The sequence below is a fragment of the Chaetodon auriga genome, chromosome 9, assembly GCF_051107435.1.
Source record: "Chaetodon auriga isolate fChaAug3 chromosome 9, fChaAug3.hap1, whole genome shotgun sequence".
Classification (NCBI taxonomy): Eukaryota; Metazoa; Chordata; class Actinopteri; order Chaetodontiformes; family Chaetodontidae; genus Chaetodon; species Chaetodon auriga.
The window spans coordinates 14,349,233-14,369,257 of NC_135082.1; the positions used below are offsets into that span (position 1 = coordinate 14,349,233).

Sequence of the window (20,025 nt, forward strand, 5' to 3'; positions counted from 1 at the left end):
GGTTGCCATGGTGATACAGGCACGCTAATCCAAAGTGCTCAGCAGTGTTTACAGATATTTAGAAAGTTTGTTTTCGAGTGGAGACACAGCCTTTTTACCTAAAAGCCCAAAGGCCTTGTTACAACGATAAAGACTCCAGGGTATGAGCAGGGCTCGCAGTGAACATCAGTAACAGAGCCAGATTTATAACGTGCGGAATTTATTGGCAGTGAAATCTGCGAGGAGTGAAGGCTAACAGAGCGGCTAACAGGCGCACTGGTTAACCACATACCTGCACCAGTGAGGATGAAGAGTCCTGGATACGAACACAGTGTTTTCAGGAGGGAGAATGGGGCACTCTTCTCATAAGGTAACGTGTATGACACCGAATTATTTTCTAGTTTCTCGCTGCTAACAGGCAGTATCGCCATCTTGGTTAAATCAGTGCGGTAGTTAGCTAACTTTAACCAATTATTCCGACAGCGTATCTTGACTTTACCCGACGCCACGTTAGTTACCGATAGCTAATTTCACTTATTTCAAAACACTCAGTTTTATTCAGTTGACTGTAGGTTTATGTGCCTCAGAACTTAACGTTAGTCCGTTGTATTTTTAGCTACGCTAATTTATTAATTTACTAAAGCTAGCTCACAGTGTTTGCTAAAGTGGTTAATGTTAGCTCATTAGCTCACGTGAGTCAATTTTCCTGCAACCTGGTAAACTAACCTATATTAAATGAAACAAAGCAAATATATAACGTATAAAAAATATACTAAAATAAAATTTGAAAATTATGCGTTCTACATCATGGTAATGTGTAACGTTACTTATTTGGATGAACATTTTGCAATAATATTTCGGGACCTTTATTCACAAATGACTTATTTAACCTAATGCACTGCAAAAAGTGAAATATAAGTAAGATGAAAAATCTTAAATCAAGGCAATATGTACCTGTTTTTTCTCTAACAAGATATATCTTCTTACTAGGCAGTTTTTATGTAAGAGCATTTCACTTGATTCAAGCTTTTTTGTTCTTAATTCTCTTAATAAGATATTACAGCTTCTTACTGAGAACTTTTTACTGGTTCTGAGTAACTTATTAATTGAAACTTATAAATCTGTTTCATCAACACTGACAAGTACATAACTGCTTTGTCTTGTCTTACTTGTTTTAAAAACCTTGGCAGGTGAAATTTCCCTGTTCTCTCGGCAGATAATTTTGCTTATTTTATATAAGGTTTCTCCCATCTTACTGCTTTTTTTCTTGTTATTGAGAGATGATTTTTTTTTGCAGTGTGAGCCTATAAAGACTTACATGGGTGGAGTAAAGTGAAGTCAGTAATTTTATTTTGAGTATCTCAATTAAAATCTTCTGTGTGAGTGATTTGTTTATGTATTATTTAAGTCCTCAAAATAACAATTTTATGCTGTGTTTTGAGGTGTCAGAGAGAAAACACAACTCTAAGAAGATGGTGAAAAATAAAAATATTGGACTGCGTCCCAGTTGCTCTTCTACATGCAAGACAAAAAAAGCTGCCGCCCAGATTGCAAGCAGCAAGGGTCAGACTCCTCTTGGTGACCCCGCCGACATCACTGCCATTTCTCCAGAGCTCCAGACTACCAGCCAAGGTCAGCTGGGCTTTCCAGACAGGGTTTATCTGCTGGCGTCAGTCATCTTCCAGAATAACCACCTGGAGAAGCCTGCTGCCCACCGTTTGGTGAATTATGGCAAAGAGAGAGGGCTCCCATTACCTGAAGTCAAAGATGAGGTCATGCAACGTACATCTTATGAGCTGGCCTTCAATACACTTAAATGTGAGTGTGTAAGTGACTGGTTCAGTGACATTGGTTTGATTTCTTGAACTTCTTCTGTTACTGTTTTTCCATTTTACCTTCCCTGCTTTCTTTTTTTCCGACAGCCTTGTATGTATGTAGAAATCCACACAATTTATACATTTATGTTGTGTGTTTTTGGTGAGAGAGGACATCAGCAAAGGGTGTTCAACAACCCCTATTTTGATTCATTTCAGGTACATTAAACTGCAGGTAAAACCTATTTGATTCCAGGCAAACAAACAGGCATTTGAAATGAGAATGAATAGCCCTGGGGAAGTTAATTGACAGATAGAATTGGATATAGATAGACTGATGAAGGGCAAATAGAAAGGGAAAAAATGCTTGAATGACCAGGGGGAATTCTGTGTGATGCTACAAATCAATCTGGCCCATAATCTGTTATCTGGGATTAGGGTGGGGTCTGGGTGACCGAAGTCACAGGCCTGTGTAATCACCATGGTGATAAGGGAGGGGAGGTGAGCGGACTGTCAGTGCAGGAAGATGGCTTGAATCGATTTAATGTGTTCTCAGTGGAAGGAGAGGTCAGGGTAGCACAGGAACACCCTCGTAGCCATGAATGATTTTGTTCTGTCTAACTATCCATCCACTGAACTTGGATAGGCCTCGGGCTTCATGTCCCACAATTAATGCAGATCACCTCAAAATATCCATCATCACAAGCCCCAGCACCTTGTTGCAGTAACCTATATTAGTTTTACAGCTGTCGGTCGTAGCACTTACATTACAAGGTGAAATCGACTTGATTACCAAGGGTAATAAGTGAGAATTCAGAGGTCTTATTGCTAAGCCATTTTTTTTTTTAATAAATCACCCATTTTTTTCTCTCTGCAAGAGGATTCCTGTGCACGCTGACTAGGATGAGAAATGTGCTATTACTGCTGGCACATGAAAACCTATTAAATTTGTGCATGAGCTGCATTGAGAGGGAAAAGTGGCCTGCTTGAGCTTAGAACAACTGCAATATAGTGCATTTCTTGTTGAATTTAATCCACTTTTTGTTCAGAGTTTATTTTAAAGACAGATATTATCTGTCTTATCAGTGCCACATTAATACATTTCTCTCTACAGGTCCCATCCCCCATGTCTGACATTTCCATTATTAGTTCATTCATAGAATTTCAGCTGGTGGGATACTATAACAGAGATTCCTGATCTTTATGTTTTTTCATATGAACCATAGTTTAAGCGGAAAAAGAAGTAGAAGAGTTTTCCAGCGTCTGAGGTGAAACCAATTTCCAAAGAAACAAATTGACAGTACATCATCGTTGCAGAAGAAGAGCAGCTTGGTGCTCAGTGATGAAACTTTACTCCTGCTGTGGAGACATGATTGTTGATCACATATGTATTTTGCTCACATGTTAGCTTCACTCGTGCTGGCTGTTTGGTGAAATTGGGTGCAGCAGAAACGACACAGCCTTGAAGCCAATGTTAATCTTTCCTCTTCCTCCTACGAACAGCCTGACTTTTGGTGCAGAAATTGATTTGCTTGTGACACACGCCTATGCTGGCAGTCACACACACACTCTCACACACGCACACACACGCACACACACATACAGACACAAGACACATGATTCGTGCACTGCCTTGGAATGACTGATCCAAAATTGAGCTGAGGTCAGTTGTTAACCTAAGGAAGAAATGCTTCTGCAGCGAAATCCACACAGAGCAAAATGCCAATGAGCTCTGGTATTGATCTTGTGATTATAACCCTTATCTGGTTAAAACAAAAAAAGTCGCTCAGTAAGCTCCGTATCGGTGGCTGAGGACACTGCTGTGATTGTCCGTCAGTACTAAAATATGGAGCGAGAGTTGGTGATGATGTTCACTCTGGTTTAGATTTGACATTTCGACAAAGACGAAGCTGAAGTCGCCTAATTACAAATATTAGCAGTCAAGTCCTTTCTTGCCTTCCCTTTTCTGCCTGTCCTCCTTCACTTCATTGTGTCTCTTGGGGCCGTCTTTAGGGCTTTTCAGTTTCTTTGACCTCTCCCGTCTCTTTAAAAAGCCTTTTCACATCGGAGTGACTGATCGCTAACCTAGAGGCAGTTTATGTTGTCAAGGTTTCATTTCTTGTTCACTCATGCTTTGTGTTCTCAGCGCTTGAGGGTCGGGCAGATGTTTAACAATGTAAAGTAATTTTTACTTGTGAAAATTTTGTTGACCTTGTCTCTGGCCATTAGAGCTGTGTCCCATTTTCCTCCTTCTTTTCTGCTTTCCCTCTTTCTTTCCACTGGCTACTCCTCTGAGTATTTCTGGCTCATTGTCCACACTGTCCAACTGCACTGCCAGACGCCCTTGTCAGATGACTGTGGCTGCTGTGCAACTAGAAAGGTTCTTTAGACCACTTTGTGTTGAGCTGGATTTAGAGATGAGAGAGAAAAAGACTGTCTTTTTTTGTCCTTGACCACGATCATAGCAGCACCATGCCTCAGCAAATATTAAAATGTGCAGGTGGTTAGTATATGTATATATGTAAGATAGATTTGCCGTTAGTCCAAAGGTGGCTGCTTAACTTAAGGCACATACCGTTTTTGGTTGGTCCTCTGTATGATTCATGTGCAATTGTGTGAAATGATGTGGAAGATTGTGAAACAAAAACCTGACTGAAGAGACGAGGAGCCTGCATTCAGGTCTGGCTCTTTCACGAAGGATTTGTTTGACTCAAGTCACCATCAGTCACTGCTCGTTGTGTAATACTTGGATGAAGGCCTGAGATGACTAGTGCCTCCTGCTGGTGTAGGAATAATTTCTTGTTAGAGTGAGTTCAAGCCATTTCTTTGCATGTCAACTTCCAGAGTCAGGAGTGATTTGAGAAATTCTGTCTTGTCCCACAAGTTAAATCCGGCTGTGGAAAGATGTCTACTGTAAGTGATTTATAGCTGAATTTTCTCTGTGTTTTACTCAACCTGCTGTGTGTGATTTATAGCATGTGCAAGACGATGACCTCTACAAACCAAACCATCATGGCTCCCTCTGGTATCTGTGCTGCTCTGTGTGCACTGAATGGTTATCTCCTCAGGGCTTATCTGTAAGGCTTTTTGCAGGAATAGCCACTATTGTAACCCCCATTGACCTGCAAATGCTGTAAATTAGACCACTGCTGATGATGTGCATTTGTTACCTCAATGAAAGATAAACTCTATTACATGCAAAAATTAATTTGTGTGCCTGGCAGTGTGTTTGTGTACTACATGTGAATGTAATTCCATGCAGATATTGTCCTGCACTACATATTATCTGCCCAGTGTGTATTTGGCTGAGACAGAGTACAGTTTGGCATGATTTGTGATGCTGTGATAAGTTAACAGCAGTGTGTGTGGTTTCCATGGTGTTGCAGTGGATGGGCTCTGTCCTGGGCTTACTTCCTATCTGCAGCTTAAAAGGTGCATCTTTCAAGAATAAGAATTACCCAAGAAAGCAACTGCACGTGTGGTCGACACATGCTACACGCACGTTAACATTAAAGCCATGGTTTTTTATGCTTAGCTAATTTCCACCTGTTATTTACTCCTCTGCTGTAGCGTAAAGAGGCTTTTTCCAACCTCACCAGAAACATGTCCACCATAAAGAAATGAGCCTTTTTTCCCCATTTCCAGTGTGTGCAGTGAGCAAACACTGTACCTGCAGAGTGGCTTTGGAAGCAGCTGTTCTTTAATCCTAATACGATAAACTGGATCTCCGTCTCCCTCACATTGAAATGGAGAGCCCACTGTTCACAGATGGGAATGGAAGGGATAAGTCTCTGTGTTTTTTTGTTTTTTTTTAATGTATATTTCATAGAGAAAGCATCCTGTAGGCTATAGAGAAAGTTGCTGCCTTCATGATATAACAGGCAGGGTTTGGGGATTAAAAAACTCTATAACCCAATGAAGGTCAAGTACAGTTCAGTTGTATAGCCTTGGAAAAAAAGGAAAAACAGACCCAATTTAAGTTTTATGATAAGTATCTGTATCTGTGTAATATAAAAGTGTGAAATAATAAATAAAGTTTGTCCATCTAGTCACCATTACGTCATTAGCAGGTAATGGGTATTTAATAAAATAAAGAACAAGATCCACACGAACACAGTCCAGTCTGGCATTAAATACATGTGTTTTTGTTACATTTGGTTTCACTAATCATGTTTAATGTAACCTGTAGCTACTTCAGATGTCATTCATGTCATTAGTCCTCTGATTACACACACCCACTCACCAAAGACACAATAAATGAAAGGAATTAGGCAAGATCAGATTAACCCTAATTAAGCACCAAATAAGCGTTTAATCATGGGAAACTACCCCCCCACCCCCCACCCCACCAATTTAATTGAATTTTCATTTCAAATTAAATCACGATCATTTGGGGTGCCTCTAGGTGCCTCTCTTGCTCCTTGTTTTAATCTTTTTTCTCTCTTTTTTCAAGACATCTTCTCATGGATTTGTCCTTCGTAGCATATATTTTACTATTTAGTGGATAGGAGTAATTTCTTGTGCCTCTATCTCATGCTCGAAATGAAAGAGTCAGGATTGGTTTCTAGGGATAATTAGACACTGATATAAAAGATGGCACTAATATGCATCATTATCACACAGACACATAATTAGTGATGGAAATCTTCATTACTACATTTCCATCATTCTACCTAACCTTGTTTTGCTTTTTCTGCACAGATCAAGAACTGCTGGAGGACATCATGATTGAAAGCTGCTTTTACCTAAGTCAGACAATGGTAAGTGACTTCCACAGGAGCAGTATATTTTAGTACAACAGTGGTTTAAGAGAAATAAACAGTGTTATTACATGACAGAGAGTGATATCTGTCACTTTTAGTTTGCTGCTGAAAATCCCAAATAATGATAGTTACACTTAAGATTTGGAGGTTACCAGGCTATTCCCTATCGCCTTGTTTGCCTTGTGCTGCTCTCCTAAACTCATTTGCTCACAATCCTTTGACAGTGCTCAGTGCTCTCCAATATTCATGTGCTGCCGTTCATTCTCCACATCGTCTTTGTTCTGTTCTCTAGACGTCAGGAACAGCAAAATTGATGTATTACTCTGAAACGCTCCTTTCATCAACTCACAATGCACCTCTTTTCTTTTATATTCCCTACTCTAATCAATGACAATTGCTCCCTTCGGAGTAACACATGTAAAAGGTGCTATGTGGCAGACTGTGGCTTTTCCTTTATTGCTTTTCTCAAGCAAAACACCCCATTAATTAGGGATGATATCAAAATGCCGTAACAAGCCAGGGGCAGTGTCTGTCGATGTGATGTCTGGGTGTATTCTGCACTGTGTCTATCCTACATTTGTCCTAGAGCCGGTGTGCTGAATGTTAGCAGTGATACTAAGAATATGCTGCGTAGTCGTAGTAAGAAAGATTCCCAGCACAGCCGTGAACCTGCGGCTGTTAGATGGTGCTACTTAAATGAAGAGGTATCCTCTGGAGGAGATTGGCATGTACTTTTGCCCTACTTTTAACACTCCACATAAAAAGAAGCTGTGGAAACAGGAGGGCTGCTCTAGCATTTTCTCTAACAGTCTGGATGGTGATAAAACATGCACAGAGCACACAGAGCAGGTAGAGAAGGAGAGTAATGAAAGCATGAGGTGGTGTATGTGTAAACAGAAAACAGAGCTGTCACGGAGTATAAAGATTATAGACGAACAATGTCGACTTCAGTGAGGGATACTGTGTACTGTATATACAGACACTAATACACATGATTGTGGGTTTGCAAAGCAATCACTACACTGACACACACATACAGCACACACACATGGTAGCCTCATGAAATATGACCCCCGGTGAAATGAATGGGTTTCCTTATGTGTCAGAGGCAGGTCGTTACTCTGCATCCCTCTGGCGACACAATAAAGCCCAGACACAATGAGACAGTCTTCAGAACTCACTCTCACCTCCTTTTACACTGCTGGCATCTATAAAGTTCAACCTTGACAGAGTGAGGAAAAAGAGGTGGGTGAGAGGGAATAGGCAGACTGGAAAAAGGGAGGTACATGAGGGTGTTGGGGGAAAAAATAAGAATGAAAAATGAAGATATAGATAGACTTGTGTGCTGAAAGAGCCGTAGGCACATTTGATCACAGTGGAGAGAGAGAATGGAGTGTAAATTCTGTGGAGGATGGAAAAAGCATTGGGACAGTATAGATGTGAGGCAGACATATTAGGCACGCTGGCACATTTAAGGTGCAGTAGGTCCAAGGCCCATGTAGAGTGAGCCACATGAAATTACATCTAACTTCTATTTGAAAGTTCACATAGCAGTTTGCTCTGTCCGATGTTAAAGATCAACATATATCAAACTGAGAATTATTATTAGTGCCTCATAGTCTCATAATACAATTGAATTTTGCCATTGGCCAAGTTTAGCATCTAGCATTTAGCAGCTTAGCAGTGACACTAACATTGTTTTCAGATCCAGTTTAGGGTTACGTGATAAAATTGAAAAGTAGTCAAAGTAAAGTGAAACCAAGCCAATGTCTTACGTCACAAGCATTTTTACTGTAGGCCATTTTCCCACCATGGGACGCTGTTGCCAGGCAACTTAATGTCTGGGAATTTTCCCACACCCAGGGGTTTAACCTTGGTAAAGGCCAAGTGGAACTTGAGAGATGAGAGAGGAGAAGTGGAGTGCCACAACCTGCCTCTGAAAGCGACCTTTCCAAAAATGAAATTAAATCCTCTGGAATGAATAATAAGTGTTGGCTAATTCCTTGGCTGCAGCATAAACCCTTGTAGCATTTCAGCTTCTCGGCCCATTAGCCCAGTATTGAGGATGCTGCAAGCTGTTGCTGCTGTGGAACACCATCTGCCACTAATGCGGCTGGTGCCCTCCCACCCTTAGGGACAGAAAGGTAGAGAGAGAGAGAGAGAGAGAGAGAGAGACAAAGGTATGGAAAGAAAAAGAGAAGGTAGAGAGTTGAAGGGATGGAGATTATAATAGAGGAGGAGAGGTAGAGATATAACTCAGGTGTCCTCCAATGGTTTATTAAGTGGCAGCAGTGGGGTCATGGCAGGACATCCTTGAGCTACTGTGTCTGTATCATTTTCTGCAAAGTGGACAATTAATTTCTAAATCAATACAGATAAATTGTTTCACTGCACTCTACCCCTCATTAGGCAACCAAAATAGAGCAATCACCAGTCCAGTATTTGCAAACGTCAGGTTGTGTTGTCTTGGTTTGGTGCATGTGTGCATTCCAGATATGAACCATATGCAGCTAACCTTTGAGGTGGAATTCACCAAAGAAAAGCTTGTCTCAGTCATGTTATTAAAAAAGAGAGAATTTTGTCTATTAGGCGTGCAGCCTCTTCGTTTTCCTCCTTTTCCCATTGTTCTCTTGTTAAAACAGAAGTCACCAATTAACTGTACTGTTTGTTCTTATGCTCTAGCCAGATGATCAGATGAGCCTTGTTGCCGTCATGCTGTATGACTTCCAGGATAGAAAGTTCATCCCACGGGAACGCCGAGGCGAGGATGAGATCATACAACAAGTTAGAGATGTAGAGAGCTACCTCCTCAGGTAAGCAAAGAAAAATAACAGAGAAAATGTGACAAAAAGAAGAAAGACCCCAAACTTTGAGTGGAATTATACAAGGGAGTAGAAACTTAGGAAGAAACATAAAAATCTTTTTCTTTTCTTTTTTTTTTCTTTTTCTTTTTTTCTTTTTTTTCTTTTCTTTCTTTTTTTTTCTTTTGTGTTATACGAAGGTTTAAAACCAAGCTGGCAGCCTCTCTGGCCCGCTGCAGGATCAAACATGATCTCTTGTCCATTGAGTGTATCCTGCCGGAGAGTGTGAAGATGAAGCAGGAGAGATCAAGTAGCCTTCCGCTTTACGCATGGGTCAACACGCTAAAGAGCAGGTCAGCTGTGCACACAGAAACATACAGCACTCATTGACACAGTTGGAAGCAGATGACATGCACCTAAACATGCACACCTGTACTTAAACACAGGAATGTGCTGTAAGCATATACAGTACAGAGTGTGAGCAAGCCGTCACACACAGACCTTTAACTTGGGGTGCTGCCCAATGCTTTATGGGCCAGGTGCCCAGCTGACATCCAATTAAACCACCATGTGTATGTGTGTGTGTGTGTGTATGTATGTGTGTGTCTATGTGCCATTGTATGTGTGTGTGTGTGTGTGTTAATGTGTGTTCTGGCACACGCCCCGACAGGCTGATTCAGTTAGGTGTAAATCCTGCTGCCTTGGACAGATTCAATCAGCAACAACCCTCAGCAAGCACTGGGACTGTAAAGGTCACCTGTTGGGACGAGTGGCGTGTGAACGTGTGTGTGTGTGTGTGTGTGTGTGTGTGTGTGTGTGTGTGTGTGTGTGTGTGCGCGCGCGCATGAGTGTACCTGAGTGGCTTTTATAGCACATTTTACTATAAGCGTCTTGTAAAAGGCCACATCGTGATTCTACGCACTATTATTATCTATGATTACAGTCTTCCACTTTCTTCCTCTTACCTTCTTCCCTCCCTCCCTGCCTCCCTCATCCTTTCTCTTGGGCCTCCTCGAATCTGGTCTTTTGCCCCCCTCCCCTCCTTTAGCCTTGATGAGGTCCAACGTGTGCTCAAGAGTGCGGGCTTCTCACAGGTTAAATCAATTGGACAGCTGGAGGGCCAGACCTTCTGCCAGGATCTCCACTGTGGGGATATACTGGTGCTCCCTGCTCAGCTGAAGGCTCAGCTGTACTCCACCAAGCTGCCGAGCGACCACAAACTCATCATCCAGGTACAAGCTGCACAGAGAGAGAGAGAGAGAGAGAGAGAGAGAGAGAGAGAGAAGGTTTCTGACAACAGCAGCCTTCTCCCTAGAGACTTTCTCATAGCTGTGGAAATCTGTTCAGCTCCATCAGTCTTTCTCGATATTTATGATTTCACTTTGGTAATGGACTTGCTCAAATTGATCATAAGACTGAAATCCCTTATGCCAACTAAGATTAGTTTTCCCAGATACAAATATTTCACATCACTTCCACTCACACTTCACTTGGAGCCATAAAGAATCCTCCGGTCGGGGAGGGGGAGAGCGGTTTAATCATTTAATTTCTTCTCCATTAAAGTCAAGCTGACATACAAACTGTAAGCAGCACGCTGCACCACAACACAATTAAATCTGATTTTGCAGCCAAATTTAATCAACTATTCAACACCACTGCCTAATTAATCACCTCCTCCTCTCTCCATTTTATGAGCTTCTGTCACACTTTCTGTCCACTATTCTTTTGTCTCTTCAATGTCCTTGTTCTTCTCCTCCCTGGTTTGTCTTTCCCAACAAACGCTGTGATCTGGATACTAAGTACAGAAACTCAAGCCAGCTCAGTGGTTCCTCAGGGATGCGTTCAGCACTATTTCCAGAAGGGACCCCATTGATTGAAGGACATTTCTGTTGTAATCCGACTGCACTCGCGTTCTGTCTCTGTACTCCTCTTTTGCTCCCTCTCCTCCTCTTGCCTCCCCCCAGTACCTGCTTTGCAACAGCTGCTCCAAACTCTCTCTCCTCTCTCATCTACTCGCGCCTCATTTCTATTTACTGCTCCCATACAGTGCAACTTTTTCTCCTACTTTCTCTAATCCTAGTTTGTGTCTCATCCGTTTGTAGATTGTTTCTACTCTGCAGAAACCTGATTCTAGAAATCTTAGTTTGAGTTGTGTCAGTCTCTTTTATCAAACTCACACTTTTACTCAATGTGTCTGCAGGATAAATTTTGCAGCCTGGGACCAAATGCAGTGTGCTCCTTGCTACCAGAGGAAGGAGATGTTCTTATGGTGGGCTGTTTCTCTGGCTTCAGTGTCTCCCACACTGCCTCCCTAATTGCGGGGAAACATGAAGCCAACGGCAACAACCAGCCCACAGTCTACGTTTGTGTTGGTGACCGTACAAGCGGTCAGAGGGAGGAACTACAGCAGGTCATCGCCGCCATGGGCTGCAAGAGTAGGCATAAAATGGATGTGTTCATGAGTGCAGTGCCTGTTTGTTTGTGTGAGCGGAACAAGAGAGGACATAGACAGAAAGAGATGGAAGCAGAGAAAACAGCACTCTGTTATTGTCTTTGTCTTCACGACTCCACAGTCTGCCTTTGTTTTCATGTGTCTTTTAATTTAATGAAAAGGAAGCAAGAAACTGAATATTTCTTGTTGGCCTTGTCATGCTGATCCATTATTTTTTCAAACTGACTTTTTTTTTTGCAAATGGCCTATTATGGTTAAGTGAAGTGACTTAATCTTGTCAAATGTTGACAGACTTTTGCATGAGATGACCATTTTCATCAGAGATTTAGAGTATTTATTTAACAACCAGAACAAAAAATGGTAGAAAAATTTGTAGTTGTCATTGTCAACATATTCTCAGAGGCTCTTATCGACAGACACGAAACTGGATTCCGAGCTGTATGAAAAATATTATATGCTGCCTTTGCAGCCAGTCATTAGGGGAAACAATTTAGCGCATGTAACAAAGCTGACATTTTTATAATTGCAAAAGATGCCCTCAGGCAATATATTTTTCTCCAAAGAAATATAGCAGGGCATTGTAAACAGACTTAAAGCATTGAGCAAATTTGTGTTTCTCCTTAAATTCTATGTGCATTCTGCTCAGATGTGAAGCTGATACCAGAGGACTTCCAGTCTTTGGACAAGCGTGGTGACAAGCGACTTCAGAGGGTGCGTGTCATCCTGTTGACCCCCAAGTGTTCTGTGTCCGCAGTCAGTAACCCGGTCGAATTCATACTGCAAGAGAATGGAGGTGCGTATGGATCTATGTACTACAGCAGTGCCATAAGGAGTAGATTTCAGAAATAGCAGCAGCATTCATTGATAAGCAGTGATTTAATCCATAAATAAAAAATAGAATAATTTCATTTGAACAACTGTCACACTTTTTTTTTACTTCATTAATTGATTTTCTGTGTTTAACAGAAGATGAAGAGCATCACAGTAAATAACAATTTCCATTTAATGCATTTTATTGATATGCTTCATCTAGTTTTAAATATTCTTGATAATTGTTGATGATCCACAATCCTCTCATTGGCTGCACTTCCTAACCTTATGTGGATGTCATTGATGTTACAGTTGCTTGTACATAACTCATACTTACACGCAGCGCACTCAGATCAGTTAATAAAATCGAGACTACATTCTTTTGAAATGCCTGTTTTTCAGACACTGACCTGCTGCAGGACTTGTCCCAGGGCTCTATAGCCCAGAGCAAACTGGAGACTCTGGTAGCTCAGCAGAGGAAGGATATTGATCACGCCTTGAAGTGTGAGTGTGTCGAACCACCTGCTCTCCTGCTGACATGCACACACTCAGACACACACCATACGAGCTCAGTCTGGAGCACGTAGCCTCTCTCACCTCTCTGACACAATGAAGCTTATACTTCCTAATTATCTAATCTCGTGTGCCATTAGGCTGAAGCCTGTGTTGTCCCTGGGAGATTGTCTGAGTCTTAATTGGGAATGCTAATGTCGCTGTGCTCCGGTCAGCCGCAGTCTGCTGCAGCATTCCTTGCATGGTTTAAACAAGTGATTAGTGATTCTGTTTTGTAGTGCAAACATTCAGGGGGACCTACTTTGTTAAGTCCCATCATATTCTATTGTATACAGCTCTGTTCTGCAGTCAGTGCTTTTCCGCTCAGTTGAGTTTTGTGTGTTGTATTTTAATCCGTTCAGTGGCATGTTAATCAGCATCCATGAGCTGCACTCATTAGCCACAGTCCATCTTGTATTGTTCAGCGCTCTTCTCTCTGTGCTGGTCTGGGTCATGTTCATCGAGCAGGTGGAGTCTCTCTGTCAGGGGCATTGAGAACCAGCTCCTCTAATCACACAGCCATTGATCGACCCTCGTCTACATTTTCGCTAGTGTAGATACTTTCTAATGGGACTGCTAATTAATGTTGGGTGTGTATCAAGTGCCTTCGCTTGGTTGAGTGATCTCATTGCAGTGTCTCTACATAGGCACACGCATAAACAAATGCTCACACCTCCATAGCACTTGAAGTCCCAGCTGTGAGGTGGGTTTATCGTAGAACAGGTCATCTCATGCCTCAGTCCTCTCGTCTCCTTGCCTCAGTTCATCTTCCCTACAAACAACTGTTCCCATTTGCTTGGAGCCGATTTGCCGCATCCGAGCAGGTTTTATTAGTTATCAGCTCGGTGTTAATTGTTTCTGTCGGGGTATGATTAGAGAACAAGAAAGAAATCAAAGCTCAAATGAAGGAAATCAAATGGCAGATAGCTTCACAAATCTACAAGCCAGCAGCAGTTGCAGAAGATGAGCCATGTACGTACGTAAACAGAGAAGAAATTAATATTCAAGAACACATTTCTTCAAAGGGAGCGCTTGATGAGGAAGACAGTTCAGTTTGAATAATCTAACTTAATTGTCATAAAATGCGAGGAAAAAACTTTTGAATGTGTGTGTGCTCGTCTGTCCTCCTGCTTTAATTGAAAATGAAATGAGTTTGTTGTTAGGAGTGTGGTCTCATTTCAATGAAGCAGCTTTATTTGAATGTTTTTGTATTACAGATTTACTTATTTTTTCATATTTGAATGTGCAATATATTTTAAACACACAGAGGTTAAGTTTTATCTATATTTACTTACAGTACATGTAATATGTTGATACAATGCATACCTTTTTTGTATAGTCCCTAAGGTTTTGGCAGTGGTATACTCTACCTGTTCGTCATATCCAGAGGAGAATGAGGTGGTGGTGAGCAGAGCTTTGGAGCAAGCCAAGGTCCAGTCAGAGCATGAGGGGGATCCGAAACAAGCCAACTTCAGGTCAGCCTCGGTGTCTGTACCTCAGAGCCTTGGTGCACGCTCTGGATCTGTCTCTGTCATCGTCTTTCTGTGTCTGTTTGCCTTACTGTCTGTCAGCCTGCTGGGTTGTTTGTCTGTCTCCCTTCAGACGGGCTTCTGTCAAAGTCTCAGCACACCTCAGGCAGGAACTGAGGGAGATTCAGTGAAAATATAATCAAAGGTGCCATTTGACGTCTCTAAATGCTGTGAAAAGGGCAGAAAGAAAGATTTTCAGACAGCTTGCCTTTGCACTGACGTACTTTATATTTTTTCCGTTTCCTTTTTTTGTTTGTTTCTGTGTGAGTCTATGTGTGTGTCTGTGTGAGTGTATGTGTGGTTTGAAGAACTTAAGACGTGTTGAAGTTTACCATTCCTGTAGTCTTGAGTCCTGAGTGCAGTGAGCTGGCCTGGTGTGCTGGCCGTGCCTCAGGCCCATAAATAAAATGCAGAGCATGCTGGTATGGATCCCACTGACTTTTCCGAGATAACTGCTGGATTTATGTGCACTTACTTACTTTGTTAAAGTGTCTTGTTTTAAGCTCTATTTTTAGCAGCTGCCTTTATGTGTTCTTTTGTATACTGTAATTTTGTTTGTGTATGTGTGTTTCATCCAGGCTTAGTCCATCCCCATTCAGCATTCCAGACCATGCTGAGGGCCCTGAGGAAACAGACCCCTTTTTCATGTTGGAGTCCTCAGAAAAGAGCAATGGCTGCTTTCTGGCTGTTCTCAAAAGAGAGGTAAGCATCACATAAATAGAAACCTCATAGAGCGAAGCAGTGGTTAACCCTGATGAGCTGACACCGAAAAGATGATATGTGCATTGCCAATATTCACTATAATATTTATCTTAAGTGGAAGTGAAGGCTCAATTTAGCGTGTTAATGTTTTGTTAAGTATAGTGGTGACTACAAGACCCCACCATTGCTCAGTGTTGCAGCAGTAAGTTTGAGGTGCAGTTTCTCGAGGTGCTGCCTCAAAACACAAAACAAAAGAAAACTGTAATAAGGAAAACATTTCATCTCATAAAATGCAGTCATAGTCAGAGGTGTCATAGTCTATCTGCATGATCATTTTGCTTCGTTAACACAATCTATTGTAGCTCATTCACAAAGTTCCTTCACCAGCCCACTGCTGATTTTTGCTTTTGGACAGCGTAGCCAGAGAGAGAAGCAGGGGCATATTTAGCTCATATAGCATCCGGCTCTGGCAAGCTGTCTGGTCTTCAGTGACAGGAGAGATACAACATTAAACCTGCATCAGACCATGGACTCTCCCAGTATGATACCAGAGTGTTCCTGGCTTACTGGTATATGCGTGTGTGAATGAGCCTTTGTTCAGTGTTCAAAATGCTGCAGAGAAAAAAGATCTTTGAGTATAATTTCATATATACACACACATGCAGTACACACTGAAGTTAAACACTGACTGATCCCGTCTGTCTGTTGAGAAACTCCCTTGTCCTCCCGTCTGGGCCCTGAAAAGCCATCACACAGTTGGCTCTCTCATGATACACACAGTGGAAGTTTGATTGGTGAGCTTTAAGACAAGTGTGGGAATTATGACGAAGCTGTGCCTCCTGCTATCTGTCAAAAACAATTGATCCTCTGGGAAAATGAAGCATGTTTGTCTGCAAAGTGTAGAAACAGGGCTCTTTGAAAGCCTTTGTTTGGGCAGAAAGGAGAAGGTGAGCTGGGAGCCAGGCTACTCAAAATGAGCAGCACAGGCTGTGACAGGTAGTCAGTCAAGTCTTTGAGACAGAAAAAAGTACAGGAGGAACAAGGTCAGGCCGCTAGACGAAATGGGAATGTTAGGTCACAGACGCAGGTGTCTCGAACGAGTCTGATCAGCAGTCAGAGAGAAAGAAAGAAAAGAGAGAGAAAAGAGAAATCAGCTTTAGGAATAGAAATCAGGTATGGCAGGATGAGATGAAATGATTAGAGGAGTGGGAGAGGTTGAGCATGCAGTTCCAGCAGAGAATTGGTCTCAAATTTCATTACTCAAAGCAGAAAACAAGTAGGAGAATAGAGAGAAACCAGATCTAGTCCATCTTTCTGTGTGAGAATATGTCCATGAAGGTGCTAATGAACTACACTTGAAAATTAGACACTGCAGAAGAGTCTTTGAAGCCATTTGGGTTTACTGTAGCAATTTCAACAATGTCTGTGTCTGAGAGGAGCTCTCTGATGAATTCTCTTTCATGAACACTCGTAATTGGGATGCACTTTGTCTCCGATTCACAGGCTTTCATTGCTTCATAAAGTCTCTCTCTTTCAGTTTTTATGTTTCAGCCAAACTGACCCTCTTTCCCGTCTGCTATTACCTGACCCTCTCTATGTCTCCCCCTCTCTCTGTGTTGTTTTTGTTGCTGGTTTTTAAGTGAGACTGGACCAGGGGGTAAACCCAGCTATAACTGGTTATAGGTGCAGTGTGTTGCAGCGTATCCACAGGGTTGGTAAAGGTGTATCATCAAGCCTGTGTGGCCAGGCTTTCCCCACATCCTCATAATCCATAACTTCACATTATGAAATCTGCTCTCATGCTTATGATGCCAGCGCTGGGTTATTAAGCCATCTTACCCCCACCGGGTGTGACGGAGCTCTCTCGCCCTGTAGTGTCTGTTCCGCTCTGGCCATCCATCATGTTTTATACCTCCGCAGATAGAAATGAAAAGATAATCAAACTGCTGTAATGGTGCCTCAAACAGGATTTTTCCTCCCTACCTCTAATAAACTCAGCTAATCAAAGGTTATTGTGGCACTCTGAAAAGCGCCATAAAAATAGCAATTATATAAGTGTTTGAATGCTGTCTGGCTTACATCAACTGTCACAGCGGCAGCCAATAAAGTTCTTTATGAGCCTGCCATACAGAAACAGCTGGGAACAATAAAGATAGTCAAGTGATGTGTTTCTGGCCTGATTTCCAGAGAATGCAGAGTACATCACAGGTGGACAGACCCCAACCTCTGAAGGACACATTTGGACAATATCAACAGGGGATTCAGATCTCTACTCTTCCAACTTTGCCTTTGTTTTTCTCATTGTTTAGGATGAGTTTCATTTCATTTTGCACAAGGTTTCCAAGCTATATTGGATATAAAGATTTTGGACATAAGTGTGGGTTCAGCTCCAAGGTAGCCGTTGCACTTAGGTTTGGCAGAGTGTTGAAGGAAATAAGAGATTTACACAGCATAGTTGGTTAGAGGAGATGGAGAGGAAGTGAGATTTACAGGGGTGAGGGGAAAGAAAGGGAGGCAAGGGAGAGTGTTTGTTGAATAATTCACCGCCCCGTGTCTGTATGAGTTAGCATCAATGAAGTTCAGGGCATCCACCAAAGACTGCATTACAGCTGTGCTTCTGATCCATGTTCACCTGTATGTATCAGCACAGTTAAGTTCATGCATATGTACAAAATGCACACTCCTCGTATGCACATGCACACTGTACAGTATGCATGGACATATGCCTGTCTGGATAGAATTACAGATAGCTTGTACAAACACATATACGCATTTGCATTAAAGTACAAGCGAGCACTTAAAAACAAAGTACACACATAAACGCACACAGGCTGCATGTCCCCGTAGTGTGCGCTGTGCTTGTGAATAATTCAGGCGTTGAGGAGAGCAGTTGGCCGCTGTGTGGGCTGGTGCTGAGGCAGCAGGTGACCCTGCATCCAGCAGCAAGGACACGGTGGCTTTCTCCTCTCCTCTCCTGTCCTCTCCTCTCCTCTCCTCTCCTCTCCTCTCTCCTCTCCTCTCTTCTCTCCTCTCCTCTCCTCCAGTATTGCTTATTTGCTCATCGACTAGACCATTAATTCTATTTATTTTTACTATGGTAAACAAATGTATTTTTTATTTAGTGTATCCATTAAATGTTGATCATATAACTTGCCTAGTGCTTAAACAATATAGATTTATGACATAAGCCAGCAGTAAGGACATGGTGGCTCTCTCCTCTCCTTATTTCCTCTGTCCTCTCCTCTGGTCCCTTTTTCTTACCCCCTCTCTTTTTGCCCTTTACACATTTTACAATGTGGATATGTGATTAAGGTACTTTTTGGGGCAGATAAAGCATTGTATCAGCATACGTTTCAGTGTGTGCTGTCAGATTTCTTATTTAATATAACAATGTACAATATTTCTTTGATTGTATTTTGAGTGTGTGGGTGGCCTGTTAGACAGTGAGGTCACCTGGTACGTCATTCAACACATTTTTAACACATTTTTCACCCTAACAATTATTTGGTAACGTGTTAGAAAATAAAATCTATTGCTTTGTCACTTCTCAACAGCCCGAGCCAGTGGTCAAAGAGGCGCCACATGATGTGCTTGTCAGAGCAAATGCCAAAGGCATATTGGACAGGATCGGTTCCAAACAGCATACCAGAAAAGAGCAGCGTGGCCATACCAACAGGATGACAAAAACATCCCAAGCTCACGCCTCTGTCAGTATTCAATCCAAAAACCAAGGGACCAAGGGCAGCAATGGTACTGCTTTGTGTGGTCATCTGGAATTAAGTAACAGGCAGCAGTCATCTCAAGGTGAGCATGATTACCTTCATACAGCTGATTAAAGGAGACATTTTGGTAAATATGATTATTCACTTAGTTAGATGACACCAGTCCCAAGTCTCAAGTGTAACTTCTTATGTAAATATGAAGCTATAGCTAAGTTAAGCTAAGCTAACCGTTTCCTTAACCGTAGCTTCATATTTACACAAATATGAGTGGTATCAGTCTTCTCTCTTGGACAGAAGTAGTTCAGCTCTCAATGCTTTTTGTCCTTTGGTCCAAAAATCTGGTCCCCTCTGACCTCTATCTCTTTGTTTTTGTCCTTCAGGACAAGCCAAAGCACTGCGCTTGCAGGCCTTAAAAAACACTGTGTCCAGCTCCTTCTCTTCCTCCAAACCAGACAGCACACCCAAGAAAAGCATCAGCCCTGTCTTCAACATTACAACTTCCACCCCCACCCTACTTCCTGCCCCTCCTCCTGCCACCCCACTGGCCCCGCTTGTCCGTCCCCGCAGAGCTCATCAAGAGGTGCTGAAGCCTGTGGTGCTTGTCCTACCTCCCGTTCACTTCCCCAGCTTCTTCCCACCTCAGCACAGCCGAACACGATTCAGCCCCAGCTTCAGCTACAACAAGTGGAGAGACCCCGCTCAAAATGCGCCCCCTTCCCGATCCAGTTTCCTGAAGGATGCTATGGTCAAATCCAGGCCTCTGTTTTGAGTTCATAAGCACCTGCTCAAATATAAAAGAAGTGTTAACCTTTGTGCCAAATTCTTACCCAAATAAAGCCAGTAGCATCTAAATCTAACACAAAATGTGTACAGTGTTATTGAACAGCAAAATGATATAGAA

The 20,025-nt window shown here is 42.1% G+C and overlaps 1 protein-coding gene across 1 annotated transcript; it reads left to right on the top strand.

Moving 5' to 3' along the window:
• LOC143326241 (putative methyltransferase NSUN7) lies at positions 1-20,011 on the top strand. Its single transcript, XM_076739795.1, has 13 exons — positions 1-349; positions 1,422-1,797; positions 6,495-6,553; positions 9,239-9,369; positions 9,558-9,710; positions 10,406-10,589; positions 11,558-11,792; positions 12,456-12,602; positions 13,022-13,123; positions 14,511-14,646; positions 15,279-15,402; positions 18,957-19,206; positions 19,505-20,011. Exons 1-13 carry the CDS (start codon positions 329-331, stop codon positions 19,891-19,893), a joined length of 2,307 nt encoding a protein of 768 aa, XP_076595910.1. The 5' UTR covers positions 1-328; the 3' UTR covers positions 19,894-20,011.
• The last annotated feature ends 14 nt before the right edge of the window (positions 20,012-20,025 follow it).